Source organism: Pinus tabuliformis, chromosome 6 (assembly GCF_031772625.1).
Source record: "Pinus tabuliformis cultivar Carrire ecotype Pingquan chromosome 6, CPIR1, whole genome shotgun sequence".
NCBI lineage: Eukaryota > Viridiplantae > Streptophyta > Pinopsida > Pinales > Pinaceae > Pinus > Pinus tabuliformis.
The window spans coordinates 425,913,490-425,938,092 of record NC_142292.1 but is presented as its reverse complement, the minus strand read 5'-3'; the positions used below and the strand labels follow the sequence as shown (position 1 = coordinate 425,938,092).

Genomic DNA, 24,603 nt, shown 5'->3' with positions numbered 1-24,603 from the left:
GTCTAGAGACTAGATCTTACACTCAAGGGCCTACATCTAGCTCTTCTCTCACTTGATCCCTTGATCCAACCTGCAAAATAAAAATAAAAACAACCAAACTCCAAATATATACAAAATGGATCTAAAACCCCAATCCAAGTTAGAAAAATAATTTACACTTAAAATTACAAAATTATTTTACAAATTGTACATGGGTTTTTAAATAAATTTTGTGAAATAATTTTTTTCAATATTTTTTCCTTGAAAGAATGGCTAAAACACTTCAGAAAAATAATTGCTCACTATAACCCTAGCGAAGATTCGATCTGCCATATAAAAACTAGGAATCCAAGCAAGATGATCCTTGCCGACAGTCTGTGAACTTGGAAACCAATGACTGAGTCCCTGGAAACACTATGTTTTATCTCAAAATATATCAAGTAAAACACCACATAGGAAGTCCGTAGTCAATACTTACCACAGATCAATGAACAAAAATACCTCGAGTTGCACCCCAAAGTCTTTTATTATAGTAGAAAAAATAGTTCCCAGCGGAACAATAATTTACAAAATGCTTCAACAACAATTCTAGCGAGAGATCAAGATGACTAGAGACTCAGCTGGCTCTCTAATTTATAGATAAATCCTCCAAATGGAAAAATAACGGCTAGTTTCTTTGATCCCAGTCAAAATAATTTTGGTTGTTGATAAAACACTTCAAGATCTTTTAATCTTGGCCCTTGTTTTTTATTTTTTATTTTTGAGGAATTTTTGAATTTATCATTTAATTCCATTAATTAGCTCGATTTCCTCAAAAAAATTGACTTTGACTTAACCACCAAGGTCCAAGGGTTGATTTTTTTTTGAAATATAGAATATTCCCTTGGTGGAGAACCTTTAAAAATTGATTCTTTCAAGACTCACAAATTTTTCCATTTGGAGAATTTATTTTCCGAAGACAATTTAATTTAACTCTAATTAATTAATTTTCTGGCTTAGGATTTAATTTAATTTGGCCATAAAAATTAATTAATTTATATAGGAGGGGGTTAATTATTTTTCCAACTCTTTAATACATAATATTTTCATTTACAAGACTCAAAGAGGGAATACACATTTGTCTTAGACTCTCAAAACACATAACCCATCTGCGATAATAAACCGAGTGATTTGTAATAGAATAATTAAGTTAGCTTAAATTATTCCCAAACCACTTTTACATCAGACTCGATTAAAACACTAGGATTCACCTAATAATTCGACAATAAATTTCACTCTAGCTTTGGGGGTTTATGCTGGAGGGAAAAAACTCGTCTAATTAGCTGTGTCGAAACACATAACCCATTTGCGATAATAAACCGAGTGATTTGTAATAGAATAATTAAGTTAGCTTAAATTATTCCCAAACCACTTTTACATCAGACTCGATTAAAACACTAGGATTCACCTAATAATTCGACAATAAATTTCACTCTAGCTTTGGGGGTTTATGCTGGAGGGAAAAAACTCGTCTAATTAGCTGTGTCGAAAAACACAGGTAATCAGAGAGGTTAAAAAACCTCCTAAGATGGAATTCGTCATCAAATTATAGGCTTACCTAATTTGTTACCTAAGTAGTCAGATTCGTTATAAAGGGGCCACGTGTCCGAATCCTGCGAATTGGACATGATTCGCTGGGGATTCGAATCCCAGAAGGGGACACGTCGTGTCCTAACGGGATTCATACGAATCCCTTTAGGACACAACGTGTCCCGATTCTGGGATTTTAATCCCCTAAATTGAAACCCGCGCGCATAAAAAAGGCGCTGTTCCTTGTGTTTTTTACCATATTTCTCTTTCAGTTTTGCATACTTTGAGCTATGGGCAAGGAGCTAAGGGTTTGGATCAAGGAGCTAAGGGTGTGGAGCGTTCGGCAAGGAGATTCAAGCACCAGGTAAGTGCATTTCATTTCTATTTTTTTGCATTTCTATTATAGCAGTTTGTATATGATTTTTTTTTACAAATTTATGCATGTTTTGTTTATTTTTTTTTACAATATTCATGGCTCAATCAAAGGCAGCAGTTAGGGGGCAAAGGAAGGGGAAGAAAGTCTCCGTTGGAGATGCCCCTCCTCCTCCAATATCATCAGAGTCTGCTGCAAGTAATGTTGAGGGAAGAGGAGGACCTAAAGACAACATTGAGAAATATCCTTTGTGGAAATATGTCACAAGAGAGGATGGGACAAGCACCCAGGGGGAAGGGAGGAGGCAATGTGCAATGGAGATGCAACTTTTGTCACATTTCTTTCAAAAGCACATATCATCGCGTGAAAGGCCATTTGTTAGCTCTACCAGGCTGTGGAATTGGAGCTTGTAACGCTGTTCCTTTACAAAAGAGGAAAGAAATGGAAAAGGAGTCCACTGTTGGTATGGAAAATGTGGCTGCAAAATCAAGAAAAACCAAGAATGAAGACCCTCTTTCATTTTTGAGGAAATGCACCACCAAATTTCCATTTGAGAGTTCTATTGAGGGACAAACAACAAAAAGAAGAGCAATTACACTTAGTCCAATAGACAAGATTTTTCAAAAAGAGAAATGGGAAGAGATTGATCTCACCATTGCCTTCTTTTTCTATCAAAACTTCATATCATTTAATGTTGCATGCTCACCTCTATTTATTGAGATGTGTCGAGCTCTAACTCACAGGTCTCCATCATGGTATGTGCCTTCTGGTTCAGAGAAGCTTAAAACCACATTGTTGATGAAGGCAAAAAAAGAGGTGCAAAAAATGCTTGAGCCTATTGTAGCATCATGGCCAATATTTGGGGTTAGCATTGTTTCTGATGGATGGACAGATTCAGAACGACACCTAATCATCAACTTCATGGTGTCTTCCTTGAATGGTCCAGTTTTCTTGAAAACAGTGGATACACTTGGAGAAGACAAGGATGCACAATTTATTGGTGAGTTATTTATTAAAGTTTGAAGATGTAGGTCTTGATTCTTGTGTGCAAATCATTACAGATAATGCATTTGTTTGCAAGGCTGCTGGCATGATTGTGGAAGCTAAATATCCACAAGTGTTTTGGACACCTTGCATTGTCCATTCGTTGAACTTGGCACTGAAATCCATTGCTTTTGATGTGCTTTGGATTGGTAACATTATTGAGGATGCACAACATATCCGTAACTTTGTGCAAAATCATACAAATGCCCTCACTATCTACAAGGAGTACACCAATCTATCATTGTTGAAGATTGTTGATACACGGTTTGCCTCTTCATTCATGATGTTGAAGAGGTTGAGGGAGGTCAAGACCGCTCTTGGGGCCATGGTTATTTCTGAGTTTTGGTCTTTTTGGAGAAAGACAGATCAAGTAGCCTCTAAAAGAGTGAAGGACACAGTGCTAGATGATGCTTGGTGGGAGAGGGTAGATCTAATTATTCAGATCATGGACCCTATCATTTCTTTGCTTCGATTTGTAGATACAGACAAACCCATCCTAGGAGAGGTTTATGAGGGATGGGATTCCATGATTGAGTCTGTGAGGAGCATTATTCTACAGAGTGAGTGCCCTGAGTATAAACGATCACCAGAGGCCTTTTGTGGTACTATACAGGGTATTCTTGTCAGCAGATGGGACAAGAATTGTACACCTTTACATTGTTTGGCTCACTCATTGAACCCAAAATACTACAGCCATGAGTGGCTGAATGGTGGACCTTCCCGTAGATTCCCTCCTCACATGGATGGTGAAATCTCACAGGGGAGGAAAGATGCATTCAGGCGGGTTTTTCAGGATAGAGCATTGCTTGATGAGGTGGAGGATGCCTTTGCAGAGTTTTCCACTGGCACTGGTCGATTTGCAGGATATGATGTGATTAGAGACAGGGGGGCTAAGAAGCCCTATTCTTGGTGGGCAAATCATGGGGCAACAAGCCCTCCTCTTCAGCAGTTAGCCATGAGGCTCCTCTCTCAGGTGACTTCATCCTCTTGTTGCGAGAGGAATTGGAGCACATATGGGAATTTGTATAGTGTGAAGAAGAGCAGGCTTGAGCAGTCCAAGGCAGAGACAATGGTGTATGTGCACACCAACCTTTGTCTTATTTACAGGCAGAGGGAAGAGTGGTTGAGGGGAAAGACAAAGATGTGGGATGTCTTTCCTGATGATATGGGTCTGGACAACAGTGTTGAGTTGGCATTGGCCAACATGGATCTCAATGATCCAGTGCTAGAGCCTGTTAGATTTGATGACGGTGATATTTTAGAGGGGTCATCCTCCACACCAGCAGATGCAGAGGCGACTATGGATACAGGGGAGGAGGAGGATGCAGAGGAGAGTAGTGGTGACCATGATGATGAGGACATTGATGCTAATTCTGATGATGACTATGAGGATTGATGACTCATGAGTCATGGGCTACCTATTGCCTTGAGGCTTGTATACCTGTAGTTGTTTTATATTTTCTATTTCTATTTGCCATTGGCATTGCACCAACACTACCTATGTAACACATTTTGATTTGATGACTTAATGAGAAAACTACAGCTGTCAGTGTCTTTATCTTACTATCTTGTAGTTGTAAGTTGTCTTTCATTTATGAATCATGATTTATGTGACCACTGACATGTATTTGAATTTTGTATGTACTATGCATGCTATAGATGAAGATCTATGTTTGAAATCAATGAATTTGTATCATTAATTAGAATTTGTGTAAGAAATATCTAATTTTTAATATATATATATATATATATATATATATTTTTTAATAAAATAATATATAATGAATCCTACGTGTCCTGTTCCGGGGGGTCAACGTGTCCAAATCCGACACTCGAATCCCCGTATTCTACGAATCTCGAATCCCCGTGTCAGGCGACTTAGGTTGTTACAGACTCGAAGATTTACTAAGATCATTTACAATATATAACTTGCAGAGTGAGATGACCATGACACACAGACTGCTGATATGTGATCTGATCTTTGCTGAAAAAGTTGATACTTCCGCTTCCCTGGAACTTTGATTATTTGAGTGCAACACTTACAATAGTGATGAATGATCTGCTTGAAAAAATCTCTGTGCCCCCAGGGGGTAATAACCACAGGTCTCAACATAGAACATATCATTCCTTTCAGGATCCCAAACATCAATAACATCCACGAAACAAAATTTAAGTGTAATGATTTGTATCATTAGAATGTAATATAAGTAAAACATTTAATCATGGAAACCATAAGTATATAGCATATGCGCTCTTACGGTCATATTTTTTTCAAGAATATGGGTTTTATTAAAAATGCTTTATGTACTTGCTGTAGATTTTTTTTCAGTCATAGACAAGTGTGAGAAACCTAACATAAAACATGAAGCAGAAAATCAAGTAAAAAATAGAAAAGGTGTATAGTATTCTGGACTCTCCTATAGCTGGCAATGGCTTACAAATGCATCTAAATCTCTATGGAGTAGAAATTCCCTTTAGGGTGTTAAAATTCTAATTCCAGAGCTATTTTATAATTCCTAGTAAATTTATAACCCAGAAATTTAAATCTGCACTTACTGAATTAAACCACACTGGAATTTTAACTCAGAGATTTATGGCAGAAGCAAATACATGAAATAATTCTTACACAAAAATTAACCCTCCAACTGAGCTTCAATTTTATTATTTAGAACGATGAGGGTTCTCTAAGTGGGAAAATGACCCTACTGAAAATTACAAGCTACAGCAATTATAGAGATTTTCTGGGCACTTGTACCAGCTATATGACTCTCCAAATCTCCTTTGAAACACCCCGGTGACCTGCTATTTGCTTCAGCCTGCAACCTGCCCTCATTTGTGTGGCCGATTTGGACTCCTGCTCAATTGCGTACTTGTACCAGCAGTACAAACGCTCCCCACATGGCGCATTTGAGATCTCTAGCTGAATGAGGCCTCAGACATTGTGGCTGCACCTTATTGATCGCTAAACTTGCTGTAGGGTCCTGCAGGGAATGATCTCTTGCTGTTGAAATCTCTCTTGATATTTTCCTCCCATGGTCTTGACCTTTGGATGAAAGTTTTTAACCTTTTGCTGATATCTCTCATTGAGAAAATGCTCTTCTCAAGTCTGTGTCTTCTTCTTTCCTTAGGCTGTCTTTTATAATTCTTCATTGAACTAAATCCCCAACCCTAATCTCCAAAGTGATTGATGGTTGAGATGAATTCTGAGTCATTATTGTAATGAAATTACATTTCCGTAGATTTTTTCTAGCTCAGTAGTCAACATTAATTAATTAACTTAGTTAATGTGTTTTTTCTAAGTTAGACTTAGAAAAATCATAAAAAACAACTTAATAAATTAAGCAAGTTCCCTAAGTGAGACTTTAGATGACTCCTGCATTCTCGATACCTAGCCTAGTCCAATGTTAAACTTCAACATATGGGGCCTCTTGGAGCAGTAGTAAAGGGGACCTAAATTCCCTCAAGGGGCCATATGCTGAGTAGTAGAACAAGAGCATTGAGCTCAAATTTCAAAGAGAAAGGACAATTGGGAACTAGTCTGGACCGAAGAGTGGCCACTACTTAGAGGTCCATTCAAATCCAGTTGGAGGACAGCTTCACTGGGTTTGAGGGAGTAAGTTGGTTCATTTGGATCCACAGAATGATTTCTAAATTGACCTTATCCAACTTTTCTTTGATTTGTCTTAAACAACTACAGTATGCAACCCAGTGTTAGATGTTTTGGGAGGCTTTCTTCGTCTGATTAATGATTGTATTGGCAAGAGCATCTTATTAGTGCTTTTATGCATTATCTCAGAGGAAGAAATATGATTCTTTAATATGCATAGTTTGTTCTCAATCACCTCTTTTTTTATAGAGCTGTTGCTTAATTTCAAGTTCAAAGAACACGGTGACCATGCTGAAGCAGTAGACATTCATATGGGTTGTACTGATATATTGTACCATATAGTGAATAAACTGACCGTAGGGAATACAGCTGCGCTGTTGGATAATTGTAGATCAGGTATATCAAAAGATTGTTCGGGTAGTACATGGCAGAGGACCTAAGGTTTCCTGGCTTTTCATGTAATGTAGATTTTTCCGAATAGGAGGTCACCTTGTGATAATCCATTCAGATCTTTTCATATGATTTATGTTTTATCATGGTAATTCTTTATTCCTGAACAATCGGATGACAAATTATACAATAATAACTGAATTTTTACATGAGAAGAATCCAGATATAAGATGGAGAAAGCTAGAAAAGTGCCTACTAATAAAAAATAATTTTCAAACTCATCAAGGTTATGGGGTGGCTCAATGGAAAGAGATCAAAGCACACCATAATGACTTGCTGTTTGTCCTGAATTGTAGAGGTCTGCACCTATGATTGTCTGGAATATACATAATATCATTTTTAATCCTTAATCAAATATCATTCCAAAGAGGTTCACCCTTTCATAATCTTTTATGCAAGAATGTATGGAAGATAGAGTTTTGAAACTGGACTTCTGTTTCACATTCTAGTGTGAAATATCAGCTTGTCTGGAACCTGCCAGTCCCCCTTCTGCTCTATAATGTACCTGCATTTAAAATATCAATGAAAAGTACAAATGCCTATCTTCTAAAATAAACAGTTTTTTGTTTTATAAAGAATAGACTCAAAATAAAAGGTGACAGAGAGTCCTCGTGTTAGTACTGATTATATTAGCTATATTTTGTCTTTTTGTGTATTTAATAAAATGCTCTATAAATGGTTCAATAGTATTATCACTGGATAAACAATAAGTTCATGTTTTCTAAAGAAAGATATCAATAGGTAAAGTACTTGTACTCTATTAAAATTTATATATTTCATGCTTTGATTCCTCATGTCTTGTATAGCTTGTTCATGAATGATTAAAATCGATTAGTATATATTGGAGTCAACTATTTAAAAAACATCTTCAAGTATGCTATTTTGTTTTTTGAAATACTGTTCATTATATTCAACAAAAAGTTGTTTGTGAGTTTCTTTATCATCTTATCATGTCAATTCAACTTGGGTTGACACCATGACATCGTTTTCTGGCTTGATTAAGGTGAATTGTAATTGTACTTCTCGTGTTTGAACACATTCACAAAAAGTCCCTTTATCTCTATCTTCTGCATGCAGCTCTCTTCATTTTGCTCCTATCAGCACTGTTTTTCAAGTCAATTTTTGAAATGTGATCAATGTTATCATATCACTTGAAATGGTGGAAGTACCCTGTTTAACTTTAGTTTATTCTATTTTAGTCTGCGTGTGCAGCTGCTGCAGCTCATTGCAAAGCTAAGGGGAAGAATATCTCAAAACTATCTTTGCAATATAGCTTGAAGAACAAGGATATTGCTTCAGTGTTGGTTGGCATGAACTCTGTTCAACAGGTTTTTGCCTTCATCCAATTCTCACTATTTATTCGTCATTATAATTTAAAAAAATAAAGAAAACAGTTTTATTAATTTCCTTGAATGATAAAAATTCAGTAAATTGAAGCACAAAAGGAAATTTTAGAGCATGCATTGTTTGTTGTTAGCCATCAATGTGTTCTTGTAGTTTGATTGTCAGCGATCAATGTGCTCTTGTAGTTTGATACAACTGAATCTGTCACTATTATCATGTGTGTATCCCACGAAAATAAATTCATCAAGGTCAATATAATTATTAATGATATCTCGTCCTGATAAACTAGTAGATGTAGGGCGTGTGAGGGGTTCTTGTTTTGTGACCTTGTAAAATAGCATATTGACTCTAGCAAAGATGAATCTGCTAATATTCAAGGTCAAACGATCTTTTATGACTGCAATGAAGCTCGTGATCAGCCTCTAACCCTACATTTCTAGGTCATATCATATCTTACTAGATGTGGCTCTTTCAAGGCAGCTTCTAAGGGATCAATCGTTTGATTCACAATTAACTTGATTATCTGGTATGTTGTAGTGTCCAGTATAAGCCTGAGGTTATTTAAATTTTAAACCTTTTTGTCCACGTTAAAGGTCAGAATATGAGAATTCAACACACCACATTTGTCTTTATTGTAAAGAAAGAGATTTGTGATGAATAGAACCACAAATAAATTAATCTCATACTAAAGGAACATGGATAGAATTCTTTAAATAATTAACGTTGTTAACCTTCAATATTATGAAATACTAGGCAACAAGAGATAATTCCTTCTCGTCAATTGGGTCTAGATCAAGTGGTTGCAAGGAAGAATTGTTATCCTCCCCACTTAGGTTCAAATCCTGCTTATGGCATTTTCTTTCTTCATGGGCCAGTTGTCAATTAATGCTCCTTGTGAACCATGAGGAATATCTCACTCTTGCTTATGGGTAGGGTGCTTGGTTACATGTCAAAACAAAACAAGACAAAAAACAAGAGATAAAATGCTACTCAGTCTCTACTTGTTGCTGGAATTTGTTCAACTGACAACAGAGCATTAGATCACAATCTCATATCTCAACTACACAATGATTCAAATCAGTCATTTTCATTGTTTACATAGAGGGAATTGTCTGAGAAAATATAAGCAAGCTGTTCTAGAATGATTGACTTTTACCAACTGGCCTATTAATCTTATATGTTTATACGTATGTTGCATTGGTTTTTGGGATGAGGGAACGATGGGGATAGCGGGGGAGGGGAAGGGTTGAGTCTGTGGGATGGTTAGAGCTCACCCCCAAATTTTTCATGTGATGGTGGGTTGGGGACGACAATTATATATATAATAATAATAAAAAAGATTAGAAATCTAAAGTTCACCTGAAACATTTGGCTTGTAAGCATAATAGACTATACTATATATAGCGTTATGAACAGCCCTTACACTTTCCAGTTCTGAAAAGGACCGGGAAATTTAAAAAAGAACAGTATGGCATTCCATTATTGGCCCCTAGACATGAGAAAAATGCAGTTTAGCTTTAGGAAATTTAACTTCAACTATTTTTCATTTGCGGTAAGGTCCATGGAGGGTTGATGTGACAAACCACTGTCTCTATAACAGTTTTCCTTCTTCATATTTCTTTTTAATGATGATTATGTTAAAACTTAAAAGTCATTCCTTTCTCAATAGGCTCTACAGATTTTATAGCTGTGTTTAAAACCACTACAAAACACTTTGGTTTTGCAAAGGAATTAGATTCATATTTCAGATTAAGTAGGTGGTTGAATATGAATTTATTGAAACATTTAGTACCCAATCCAAGCCAGTACGATCTGATTATTTTCACAATGCTTGAGGTTGGGATTGTGGAAGAACTGGACTTGAATGACACTTGGAAAGCTATGTAGAATATGTGAGAGCTGAGATAACAATGAGAAGAACAAGAGCACTAACCACAAGGATCAGCCCTTTGAAATGTTGCAGTTCTTAGTTTTTTGACATGTAAGCTTTGTTTGCTGTAATGTTGTTGCTGAAAAGACAATAGTTAAATCACCAAAAGGAAAATTGAAACCCATCATACAAAATCCATGTTTTGAGTTACAACTTGTACCAATATATAGATTCAATGCAATACAAAATAAATGGATGGCAAAGGTGATCATATTGCCCAATCATCAATGTACTTTGTCAAAATTGGATGTACATGCCATGAATATCCCCAAAATCTGCCTAGAATAGGTACATGCAGCACTAACAATAGCTACTCAGTCTTCAGAATGAGAGGAGCAAGAGGCACCTTCTAGTTTTGTTAGGATGAAGCTGAAATGGCTTGAGTTGACTTTGAAAGACGCTCGAGAGCATGTGGAGTATCCTAGGAGGATTTTTAGGGAGTGTAGATCACTGTAAAAGTTTTCTAGCTACATGGCACTTATGAGTGAATTGGTGATTTTGAGCCTTCTAGCTTTAGGAGGCAATAGACCAACATGTTTGGAAGGATCCCATGATGGAAGACTATTCTTCCATTATGAAGAATGATGTATGGGATGTTGTGCCTATGCCAAAGGGGAAATCAATGGTTAGTTTGAGATGGATCTTCAAGATCAAATAGGTTGTAGATGGTAGCATCGAGTAATACAAGACTAGGTTCATGGCGAGAGGGTTCTCCTAGAACGAAGGAGTGGATTATGAGGTTATATTCGCTCTAGTCACTAGATACACTTTTATCAGGGCTGTTATGTGTATTACTTTAGAGATGTATTGGAGGATACATCAGATGGATTTTGAAGATAACCTTCTCAATGGTGTGTTTGAGGAAGAGGTGTATATCCAGTAGCCACAAGGTTTTGAGGTGCATGGGATAGATTCTCATGTATGTAGGTTGATGAATGTAGTGTATGGTCTTAAACAGAGACCTAGAACATGGTGCTCAAGGAAGGATTGATGGGTATCTGCTAGGTATGTGTGAAATTTTTAATACTATTGCAATTTCTAGTTATTATTCACCTATCTGAATTAGATTATTTGTCTTCTGCAATTTATGTGATAAATACTGAATAAAACACTATGACAACTTCACAAAAATTAAATCACAGTAACATAAAATATTGCACACACAAAATAATAGACACCAATATTTTTGGACAAATATCTCTAGAAAAATCCCAGTGTGGGGAAAATCAATTCTATAGATGAGTATTTTATTATTCTTCAACAATTCTGTAATTGAAAATTATTACAATTGTTTGTCGCAAATTAGCAAACCTCCGGAAAATTGCCTTTTTCACTTCTGCTAGTCGATTTGACCTCCTAGAAGCAACTTGGATCCTATGATTCAATTCGGCCCTCCTTTGGAGCCCTAAACTGGTCCACACGTGCAACCTTAGCTAAATTGTCCTCTACTGGCAACTCGCACTGACCAAGAAATAAAATCATCCTCCTCTGGAAATTCGACCTTCACTGGCAAACTCAGCGTCTCCAATGCAAATCAATCTCTCTGGCAAATTTTCTCTTGCTCCAACAGCTCGACCTCACTAATTCAATTCACACTACTAGGGAAACTCGGTCTTTGCAGATAAAATTGATCTCCCTCTGTCACTAAGAATCTGGAAATCACTGCGAAGAAATATCTCTCCGGCAACTCAATCTTTTATCACTGTTGATCTCAACTGTTGGTGTTGTCACGCTATCACTACACCCTTGATCTCATTGCAAATCTGCTTATTTGAATGTACACTCTAAATGCCCCTTGATCTCCTTTTATAATCTCTCATTGAGAAATCAACAACCACGATCTAATCTGATGGCTAAGATCATCTTGACTTCTAAAAATTATTTTTCTAGATGTCACTAGAGGAAAATTGATTTGTCTCAATTAATCCCTGATTAGTTAACCAATTTTCCTAAGTTAGACTTAGGATAATAATTAAATTGGCTAATTAATTATAGTTAAGACAATTTTTCTTAGAAACTTTTTTTCTGGGTATTGGAGATAATTATTCCATCTGTTAGTCTTTGTAGCATCAGAGGTGTTCTAGCCACAAAATTTGGTAGAGAGGCTAGAACACACGAGATCTCCAAGACCCAGAAATTGTTTTTGGAAATTCCACATAGAAGTGACTTAATTAGATTATTTTCCAAATTTGTAATGTTTTGTAAGTCTAAACTTAGGAAAACTGGTTAATTAATCAGTATTAATTAAGTCAAGGTGAGAATCATCTAGAAACTCACATAGATCGATTCCAAGATGATCCTAGCCATTGATTAAGTTTTAACCTTGGCCGTTGGTGCTCCAATAGTGGATTATAAGAGGAAGTCGATGGCCACTTGGAGACATACTTGAGATCACCATAAATTCGATTTCCTTGGTAGATCGATTTCCAAAGTAGCAGTAGTCAGTTGTCAGAGAGCCAGAGATTGAAGCAGTGAGTTAGGGGCAAGGACAATATGTCCAAAGGATATTTTCCAGATCCGGAGAGGCAACAACAAGAGGGCCAAGTTATTCCTAGTGAGGTAGCGCAGAGGACTACGCAGTTGCTTCAGATTGGCAATTCAATTTAGCTGAGGAAAAATTCGTTCTCAGTTCTAGAGGTTGGGTAGAGGTTCTAGAGTGCCGGAGAGACATTTTCCTCAACAGAGGCAGGCATAACGACTTCATCAGAGATTGGTTGGAGGCTTGATGTCATAGAGACTACACAAAGGATGACGCAGAGGATCCAGAGGGCCAAGTTTTCTGAAGGCATGTTGTGCCGGGATTGCTTATGGAGGAAGGGTAATTCCCTTCAATAATTTTGCCCAGATTTATTACTATGGATTGCCAGTTTCAGGCATCCAGATTGTACTTAGATTTTCACTGCTGCATAATAAAATAAAACCCTCATTTGCTGCACTAGTTTTCCCGCATTGGGTTTTTCTGGGGACTTTTGTCCAAAAATAACGGTGTTAATTTTTTATGTGTGTGTGCTAGTATTTTCTTAGTTCCAATGCTATTTATTTTCTGTAGTTTATTTGTGAAAATCACAGTGTGAATTATTTGGTATTTGCCGTAGTAAACTGCAAATAAATTGTTAAATAAATTTAACAATTAGGAAAATAATTTCCAATTGCTGTGATAGATGAAATTTTCACATGGTATCAGAGTGTATTTGATCAACCAGGAAGCTCAGAAGCGAAGGAAGGAATTTCACTGCTCAGTGAAGAGGCCAAAATTCTCAAGGGCAGTGCAATATGCAAACAGGCAGGCCAAGTTGCTTGAGGAAGTTAGATTTTTCAGAGCAAAGAGACAGAAAAATTCGATTTTCCAGTGTGAGTGATTCCAGCAGGCAAAAGGAGCAGCTCAAATTTTTCGTTGGGCAGATTTTTGGCTGGACGCAAAGGGTTTTGCAACAGTAGAGCAAAACCAGCGTTGGGTGGAGGAGAGAAGCATATACAGTAGTGGGAAAATTTTCCTCAGGGAACTTCAAGTCTCAGTAGTTTGAATTTCCAGTTGTAGATTGGTAATAACAGAAGGGAGTGGAAATCGAGCACAGAGAGAAAGAGGGAGATTTTCGAGGTTTATTTCTTCAGTTTTGAGTTTCCAGATTTTGCATCTCTGCAAGGATGGTCGTATGAGAATACCAGAGGAGGTTGTGCGAGTTAGCCATAATGCAGATCTCGGATGCATATCGACTTCCAGTTGCTGGAAGCAGATGCCGGAAGAATTGCAAGTTGCCTAGTGAGTTGCAAAGAAAGGAAGGGTCCCAGCCAGGGACTAGGCTTGAAAGGAGATAGTGGGGCACCAGATCCAGGAGGAGGAGTATAAGGCTCTAATGTGCCATATTGGGTAGGGTCGAACACAGTTGCAACCAGGAGATCAATCAGATTAGTTCCAAATTGTTATAGAGGGACCATCACCTTTGCTACAGGGGCCCATAATATCATAGTAGCAGGGTCAGTGTCAGTAGATGCAGCCAGTCATTTAGATGACAACTGCGAATCTAGTTGTAGTTAGTACATGTGAGACACTTGTCCAGCTGGATGTAGTGACACAGGTAGTGCGAATTGACCAGTTGCAGTTCCAGCTAGAAGATTCCAACAGAGAACTACACAATCCAGTTTCCAGTGCAGGAGGACAGTGTGAGTTTCCAAGAGGGAGCAGAGATAGCCCCAGAGAGCTACAAAGATTGGGCAGGGTCCTTGAGGAGTCCACCTCATGGATCATTACCTGGCTAGGGGGCCCACAATATTCAGTAGCAGGATGGATCAATGTCAAAGGTGCAATCAAAATTCTAGAATGACAGTTACAAACTAGTTGCAGTCAGATGTTGGATAACACAATGCAAAGTTGACAGCAGTGCAAAGTGGCACAGAGCAGAGTCAAGATTAATGGAAATTCCTTGGTGGACAGTGCAATTTCTAGTTGCAATCAGGACTTGGGAGACAGATGCATCATACTAAACACCGTTGATTCAGTATTTTGGATGCTTTTTAGTTGCAAATGTTGCAGTTGCAGCAACAACAGATGACAGGGAGTTGCGGTACAGATGCAGTGTTGGCAGCAGTAGCATAGATGCAACATCAGAGTTGCATAGTGATTGATGGACGGTGACTGAGGGAATAACACAGTGACTAACAAAACAAAGTAGTGACTGAGGAAATGACGCAGTGACTGAGGAAGCAATGTTGTGACTGAGGGAGAAACACTGTGATTGAGGGAGCAACGTAGTCACTTCCAGCAAAGTTTCTTGTAAGACATCAGTAGCGTGACAGAGGTGGTACAGAGACAAAGTGTTGTGGTAGGATGTACAACACTAGAACACATTCCTCGCTAAGAGGGAGTGTTAGTTTTTGTAGCATCAGATGTGTTCTAGCCACGAAATTTGGTGGAGAGGCTAGAATACATGAGATCTCTAAGACCCAGAAATCGTTTCTGGAAATTCCACCTAGAAGTGACTTAATTAGATTATTAACCAATTTTTAATGTTTCCTAAGTCTAAACTTAGGAAAACTGGTTAATTAATCAGTATTAATTAAGTTAAGGCGAGAATCATATAGCAACTCACATAGATCGATTCCAAGATGATCCTAGCCATCGATTAAGTTTTAATCTTGGCCATTGGTGCTTCAACAATGGATTATAAGAGGAAGTCGATGGGCACTTGGAGAACATACTTGAGATCACCAGAAATTTCATTTCCTTGGCAGATCGATTTCCAGAGTAGCAGTAGTCAGCTGCCGGAGAGCTAGAGATCGAAGTGGTGAGTGAGGGGCAGGGACAGTGAGTCCAGAGGATATTTTTTAGATCCGGAGAGGCAACAACAAGGGGGCCGAATTATTCATAGTGAGGCAGCGCAGAGGACTGCGTAATTGCTTCAGATTGGCAGTTCGATTTAGTTGAGGAAAAATTTGTTATCAGTTCCAGAGGCTGGGAAGAGGTTCTAGAGTGCCAGAGAGACTTTTTTCTCAACAAAGGCAGATCGAACGACTTCATCAGAGATTGGTTGGAGGCTTGATGTCACAAAGACTGCACAGAGGTTCATGTAGAGGGTCCAGAGAGTAGAGTTTTCGGAAGGCAGGTTGTGCCGGGATTGCTTGTGGAGGAAGGGTAATTCCCTTCAATAATTTTGCTTAGATTTTCTTGTTGTGGATTGCCAGTTTTAGGCATCCAGATTGTACTCGGATTTTCACTGTTGCATAATAAAATAAAACCCTCATCTGCTGCACCGATTTTCCTGCATTGGGTTTTTGTGGGGACTTTTGTCCAAAAATAATGGTGTTAATTTTTTATGTGTGTGCTAGTATTTTCTCAGTTTCAACGCTATTTATTTCCTGCAGTTTATTTGTGAAAATCACAGTGTGAATTATTTGGTATTTGTCGTGGCAAACTGCAAATAAATTGTTAAATAAAATTAACAATTAGGAAAATAATTTCCAGTTGCTAGATGGATTTTTCACACCGTCTGCGTCTCTAACCTCATAGTCACACTTGAGACTAGAACACCTGTCCGAGCTACACAAACTAATAGCATGGGCTTCACCATCCACTCATTCTGGTACTGAATGTAGATGACCTTTTTCTCATAGGGATAGAGGAGCTCATAGAAAGAGACTTAGCTATAGAGTTTGAGATGAAGGACATATTAAATTTCTAATATGAGGCAGATTTGTTTCCTCACAACAAATTAATTTATCCCTAAAAAATTATTTATTTACCCAAATAAACACTAATTTACAGAAAAATAAAATCACTGGTATTTTTAACTTCTAGAATTAAAAATATGCAACAAAAATAAACCAGAGAGGTCATTCACACATTACAAAATAAATTAACCAACAACAATTCTCTGTCATTTCATTATTTGGAAAATCTGGGTTTCTCGACCCATAAAGATAGAAGGAAGAATACAAATCTAGAACCTGCAAATTGGCTCCCTTGGATTGAATTTGGCCCAGGTAAATTGGCCTCAAGGAAATATGCCTGTAGATGAAATTGACCTGAAGAGCTCGGCTTCCAGCAATTCAATCTGTGCCCTGCCACTAATGCGCACTAAGAAATCCCCAAAACTCCAGCAACTTGGCCTCCTCTAGATAAATACAATCTCCCTTCGACAACTCGGCCCTACAATCTCCTCATTCTTGGTCTCCCAGGATTCGCACGGATCCACGCACACTTCTCTATCTCTATGCACTAGTCAACTGAGACACTCGCACTTAAGAGAAAATCGCTCTCTTCATGATGACTCGCTCACACATCTTGTGCTCTTCGTCTTGTGTCTTCATCTCCTTGCTAGGCTCCCTTTATAGTCTTCACTGAGTCCAGACTCCAAATCCCTATCCACAGTCTCCCTTCTAGAACCATCGTGGAGATCAACGGTTGAGATTATTTTTAAGTCACTTAAATAATTATATTATTTATCCTTAGAAATAACTCAATAGTCCACAATAATTAATTGACTTAAATTATTTTACTTTTCCTAAGTTAGACTTAGGAAAGAAGACATAAATCACTAGAAGAGGCAAATAATGTCTTCCACATGCTAAGACCTTCCGAAGCTACTCACATCAACACTCTCTCCTAGCAAGGGATGGATTCTCCACCACCCCTAACTTATCTTGGTACTTAACTTTCCCTTCACTAGAGGCTTAGTGAGAATGTCTGCCACCTGCTCCTCTGTAGAAATGTACTACAATCTCATAACACCCCTTTGGGCCCTATCTCTAATGAAGTGATATTTGATCTTGAGATGCGTGGACCGATCATGAAACACAAGATTCTTAGAGAGCTTAATGCAACTCTGATTATCATAGTGGATCATTGTTGGTCCCATTTGCAGATCAAATAGTCCTGCAAGCATCTTGCGAAGCCAAATTGCCTCACAACTTGCCATATTCGCTACGATGTAATTTGCCTCTGTTGAACTGAGTGTCATTGGTTGCTGCTTCCTGCTGAGCCATGAGATCATGGTTGATCCCAAGCTGAAACTACATCTAGATGTGAACTTTCTATCCACCACATTCCTTGCCCAATCAAAATCTATGTACCTCTGCATCTCCACTTCTCCAACTTTGACATATCTCAATCCAAAGTCTATTGTCCCACACAGGTATCTCAGCACATGCTTTGTTGCCACCGAATAAACTTTTCTCAGCGCCACCATGAACTGATTGAGTGTGTTCACAACAAAACATATATCCCACCTAGTATTGACTAGATACATCAAGGAACTTATCAGTTGCCTATACAGTGTGGGATCCATTAATTCACCTTCAGAAGCGCTCAACTTCTTTAGTTTAGTGATCATAGGTGTAGACATAGGCCTTCAATCCTCATCCTGAATCTCCTCAAAATCTTCACTGCATACTTGCCCTGCCCAAGGAAAATCTCTCTTGGATGATGCCACACCTCCAATCCTAAAAAGTAGTGCACCAGACCAATGTCCTTCATGTCGAACTCTGAAGCAAGATCCTCCTTGCACATCCCTATGAGCTTATCTGGTCCCATCAAGAAGAGATTGTCCATATACAATACCAAGATGAGTGGTTCACCCTCAACGAGTACAAAGTACAAGTTGGGATCCACCTCACCCTTGGTGAAGCCCAAACCAAGAAGATATCCATCAATCCTGGCATACCATGCACGCAGAGCCTTCTCCAACCCATAAAGAGTCTTCTTCAACCTGCATACATGGGAATCTCTCCCATGCACCTCAAAACCCTGAGGTTGTATAATATACACCTCCTCCTCAATCACTTAGTAGAGGAAAGCAGTCTTCACATCCATCTGATATATCCTCCACTTATCTCTGAAGCAATGGGCATAACTTCTCTAATAGATGCGTATCTCGCTACGGGTGCGAATGTCTCCTCATAGTCTACTCCCTCCTTCTGAGAGAACCCTCTTGCTACGAACCTCGGCTCAATACTACCATCAGCTGCATGTTTGATCTTGTAGATCCATTGAGAAGTGATCATAGACTTCCCCTCTTGTCTTGGCAATATATCCCAAACATATTGTTCATGATGGAGCTATACTCCTCTATCATGGCACCTCTCTAGACTTGCTCCCATATAGCCTCCTCAAAAGTGGAAGGCTCAAACTTGTTGATGCTACTCAACAGTGCCAAATAATTGGAATATTTGGTTGGTGCTCTAATTTGCTTGAAAGCACTACTAGGAGCCTCCACATGCTCCTCAACATCTCTCAATGTTTTCTTGGACCATCTCAGCCTCCTCCTTGAAGAGCTCGAAGGAATATCCAACTCATCCTTCGAATTTGTTGGTTGTGTCCCTGCTGGTGTTGTTGGCCCCTGCTCAGTCGTAGGAGCCTTTCACTCTCGCCCCTCTACCACTGTTGACTCCCTCGCATGAGATCTCCTAAGTATCCTGTCCTCATCAAATATGACATCTTGACTCAAGATCACCTTTCTCTGTCTTGGAATGTAGACTCAGTAGGCCTTTGAGACCTCACTGTAGCCAACAAACATGCCCCTCTCAGATAAGGGCTCCAACTTAGTCCTCTTCTCTGTAGGCACATGGACATAAACTGGACTACCGAATATGCGCAAATGACTCACATCTGGTTTCACTCCTGTAAACAACTCCTCAGGAGTCACATCCTCCAACACCTTGTGAGGGCTCTTGTTTAGCACATATACAACTTTATTGCAGGCCTCTGCCCACAAAAACACAAACAACTCTTGATTATAGATCATTTCCCTCACTGCCTACATGATGGTCCTATTTTTCCTCTTGGAAACCCCATTTTGTTGAGGATTGTAAGTTATTGTGAGTTCCTTCTTGATTCCTTTTTGCTTGTAGAAGTCTAGGAACTTGCTGGAGGTTTACTCCATTATCTGATCTCAGTACATTAATCTTCCTCCCTGTTTGGTTCTCCACAAGAGCTTTGAACACCTGAAACCAATGGAAGACCTCATCCTTGGTCCTTAGGAAGGAGATTCAAGTTCTCGAATAATCATCTATGAACATCGCAAAATATAAGGACCATGTGATTGATGTCACGGACATAGGACCGCAAATATCAGAATGCACCAAGTCTAATATGCCCTTTGACTTGGTCTCTCTGTGAGGATACACAATCTTGGCTTGCTTACCAAGCACACACCCTTTGCACACTCCATCTTGCTCCACCCAAATTTTTGGAAAACTAGTAACCGTCCTCTACACCATCGATAAAGCTCTGTAGTGTAGGTGCCCCATACTCCTATGCCAAATCTCGTTGTGGTTGTCACTCTCATGTATGAGAGTCTTCACTAGCTGTCCTTGCAACAGATAGAGATCCTTCTCCCTTCTACAATAACCCGTTTCTTCCTAAGGTCGATCTCTTTCGACCCAACAATAACTTCACCTCCTGTAAAAAGTTGACCTCCAATCCTCTGTCTTCCATGGCCAAAATTGAAAGGATATTCTTCTCCAACCTTGGTACAATAATACCTTGTTCACCTCCATGATGTCACCTGAGTCCATCTAGAACTCGATATTCCTAGTGCCCTCAACTGCATACTTGGCCTTGTCACCAAGCTCCACATTTACCTCTCTCGACCCCTTGGTCATGTTGGTGAAGAGTTCCTGAGATCCCGTCATATGACAAGAATCAAGATGCTCCACTATCCATGAACCAAACACCTTTTGTGACTATTCCAGAAAGGCAAGATATTAGGGATAAGTTTTTCTCGAACTTTTCTGTCATCTCCTCCATTTGCGTAGTAGTTGTTGTAGTAGTGTTGCCCTTACCCTTCTGTTTGTTAGGACATTGATTGGAGAAATGCCCGAACTTATGACAAGCAAAGCATTTAACTTTGCTCATGTCCTTTTCCTTCTTGTTATCTGAATATGCTCCTCTACCCTGGTTTTTCTTGGCCTTCACTCTGCCCTTTTTTGCTTGTGCAACATGAGCAACTTCATCTTTCTCCTCACCACCCTTTCGTTGTCCTTTGGTTAAGGAATTTTCCTAGATCTCCTTCTGGGTGAATTCATCCCATAATCGATTCTAATCAGGAAACTGTTGATGAGCAAGAATCCTAGCCACAAAAGTGGGCCACTACTTTGTGCACCCCTTCAGAGCAACTTTGACTAGCTCTAAATCATGCACAGTTTCCCCAACAACTGCAAGCTCATCACGATCTTGCTAGACTCTCGTGAGATAAGATGTCGTGGTCTCAGTGTTTTCATTTTAATACTGTTCAACTTCTCTTTCAACGCCATTTTTCTGTTCTCGTTTTTACTTTGATAAAGACCGGTCAGAGCTAACCACATCTGTCTTCCGGTGTCATTCCCTGGTATGTGGGGGATTATATGATCCCTCACACCATCCAGAATTATGCAGCTCGCTTTCATATCCTTCCCCCTATGCTCGGCTGCAAGATTTGGATTTGAAGGAACCTGCACATCTCTGCTTACTAAATCCCAAAGACTATTCGAATTCATAATCCAGGTAATTCGCTTCTTTCAAGGGCTGAAATTTGATATCCCATCCAACCTGTCTTCATATCTCAAACTGGACAATGATGCCATATCTAGAAATCAACCACGCCCACAAAACATAATTGCAAAATTTTAGAAATAATTTTGCCGCTGCAAAAAGGAAAACTCGTTGTTGCAAACCCTCATGCTCTCATATCTCTCTTTCAAACTCTTCTAGACTACTCTAATACCATTTTAAATTTCTAATATCAGCCAGATTTATTTTCTCACAACAAATTAATTTATCCCCAATAGGTTATTTAGTTACGCAAATAAACGTTGATTTACCGAGAAATGAAACCACTGGTATTTTTAACTTCTAGAATTAAAAATATGCAACGGAAATAAACCAGAGAGATCAATCACACTTTACAAAATTAATTAACCTACAACAATTCTTCATCATTTCATTATATGGAAAACTTGGGTTTCTCGACCCATAGAGATACAAGGAAAAATACAAATATGGAACCTGCAACTTGACTCCCTTAGAATGAATTTGGCCTACGTTTATCGGCCTCAAGGAAATTTGCCTCCGGATGAAATCGGCCAGAAGAAATCAGCCTTCAACAACTTGATCTGCGCACTCCAACAACTTCATCTACGCCTTGCCACTAGTGCACATTGAGAAAACCCCAACACTCCAGCAACTCGACCCTATAGTCTCCTCCTACTCGGCCTCCTTGGATTTGCACGAGTCCACTACACTTCCTTCTCTACACACTTTTCCATTGAGCCACTCACACTTCAGAGAAAATCGCTCTCTTTGTGATGACTTGCTCACCCAACTTGTGCTCTTCACCTCCTCTCTAGGCTCCCTTTATAATTTTCATTGAATCCAAATCCCTAAATCCCAATCTCCCTTCTAAAACCATCTTGGAGATCAACGATTGAGATTATTTCTAAGTCACTTAAATAATTAAACTATTTATTCTTGAAAAACAACTCAATAGTCCAGACTCCACAATAATTAATTGACTTAAATCATGGTACTTTTCCTAAGTTAGACTTATGAAAGAAGACATAAATCCAATATTCCACCAAGACTCCGGTGCGGGGAGACGTGGGTGCGGGGAGACGCACAGGGGGGACGTGTGGGAGTACCCTCAAATTTTAGGGAAATTTTGGGGGTGCGGGGAGTCGTCGAGGTATATATATATATATATAATTCAAGTTCATATTCATTGTTCACTGTTCAATAATGAAAGCATAAAAATATTAAATAGACAATTGAAATTTGAATCATTGATCCATCCTCATCATTCATTTTGATACATACATCATTCATATGACATACTCAAGTGACAAGTCTCATTATTGAATTAATTATTATTCATACATACCATGAGATTCGAAAAACAAAAATAAAAATCAATAATAAAATATTCAAATACATTGATTGATATCATTCATCATTCAATGGTTCATCATTCTACAATCTACATTGATTTAAAAACTAAATTCATCATTCATCATTCTAGAATCTAAATTGAAAGCAAAACATACTAGTATATTTTCAAAGTTTGAACACTAAATTTATATAACTCAAAGTTTCAAAGTTCAAACTCAAAAATAGTTAAGAGTGAAATGGAAATGACTTTGGGTTGAAATGAAATGAGCTTTTAACTTTAAGGTTTAGGCTTTTAAGTTTTAGTTATTTAGTTTTAATTTTAATTTTTTTTTTAGACTTTTAAGTTTTAGTTATTTAGTTTTAATTTTAGTTTAAAAAAAAAAGTTTAATGGTTTTGATTTTTGAATTTTTGATTTTTAATTTTCAATTTTTAAGACTTATTAGACAAATTTAAAGGGGGACGCCCAGGCGCACCCTTTTTGGGGAGTCTAGACTCCCACACTGAAGGGGGACGCCCAGAAGCACCCTTTTTGGGGAGTGTTGGGGAGTCTAGACTCCCACACTGGGGAAATGCACCCCCTTGCGTCTCCCCGAGACTCCCCAAAAAGGGTGTGTGGGGAAATGCACCCCCAAGGGACTCCCCGTCCCGGTTGCGTGGGGTGCGAGGGGTGTGCGCACCCGACCCTGGGGGACGCGTCCCCGTGGAACACTGCATAAATCACTAGAAGTGGCAAATAATATCTTCCATAGGCTAAGACACCAAGCCTATGTAGAAGACATTCTGAAGCTACTCACATCAACAAGACATCAACATGATGCACTACTTTTTGGGGTTGGAAGTGTGGCAACAGATATGTGAGATCTTCCCTAGACAGGGGAAGTATGCTGTTGAAATCCTGAAGAGATTCAGGATGGTGGATTGTAGGCCTATGTCAACACCCTTGATTACCAACTTGAGCAAGCTGAATGCTTATGAGTTTGAGTTGGTGGATCCCACATTGTATAGGCAACTGATAGGTTCTTTGATGTATCTAGTCAATAGTAGGCCAAATATATGCTTTGTTGTGAACAGAATAAGCCAATTTATGTTGGAGCCTAGGAGGGTTCATTTGGTGGCAATGAAGCATGTGCTAGGTATCTATGAAGTACAATGGAGTATGGGCTTTTACATACGCTGGGAGTGGTGGAGTGCAGTTCATGGGCTATATAGACTCAAATTGGGATGGGAGTGCAATGGATAGGAAGAGCATCTCTAGGTGTTGTTTCAATTTGGGGTTAGCATTAATCTCATGGTTAAGCAGGGAACATTATTCCATGACACTTAGTTCAGTAGAGGCAGAGTATATGGCAGCTAGCTTGGCAAGTTGTGAGGCCATCTAGCTTTGTAAGATGCTCACAAAGCTATTTGGTCTTGATTTGGATTTGACGATGATTCATTGTGATGATCGAAGTTGAATCAAGCTTTATGAGAATCCAGTGTTTTATGACTAGTCCAAGCACATAAAGGTCAGGTATCATTTCATTAGAGATAGGGTCCACAGAGGTGTTGTGAAGCTCCAATATCACTTCGTAGGTGAGTAGGTTGCAAACGTTCTCACCAAGCCTCTTGTGAAAGGCAAGTTTGTGTATTGCAAAGATAAATTGGGGCTGGTGTTTTACACTTTGTGTTAATTATAGCTTGGACAGGTGCTTTTGCATAGGCTAGGTGTCAAGCATGTAGAAGATTTCCAAAATCTTCTTTAGGTGCTTGTTCATAAGGAGTAGGTGATTATTATGGTTTCTTTCCAAGGTCAAATTAAGAAAAGCAGATTAATTAATTTAGTTGATTAATGTTAGCGATTGAGCTAAGTTTTTAAATTTAAATAATTACTCATTTAAGTGATCTAGATCTAATCTTAACCGTTGCTCTCAAGTGAGGCTTAGGATTTAATTCTAGCCATCCATAACTTAGG

General features: G+C 38.7%; 1 protein-coding gene across 1 annotated transcript in view; it reads left to right on the top strand.

Annotated features, from left to right (window-relative positions):
• The window catches only part of LOC149259123 (NAD(P)-linked oxidoreductase superfamily protein), an 87,980-nt gene that overhangs the window by 36,869 nt on the left and 26,508 nt on the right, over positions 1-24,603 (top strand). The window contains exon 4 of the mRNA XM_089417556.1: positions 8,222-8,350. Within this exon, the coding sequence (XP_089273682.1) occupies positions 8,222-8,350 (129 nt within the window). The remainder of the gene's footprint in view (positions 1-8,221; positions 8,351-24,603) is intronic.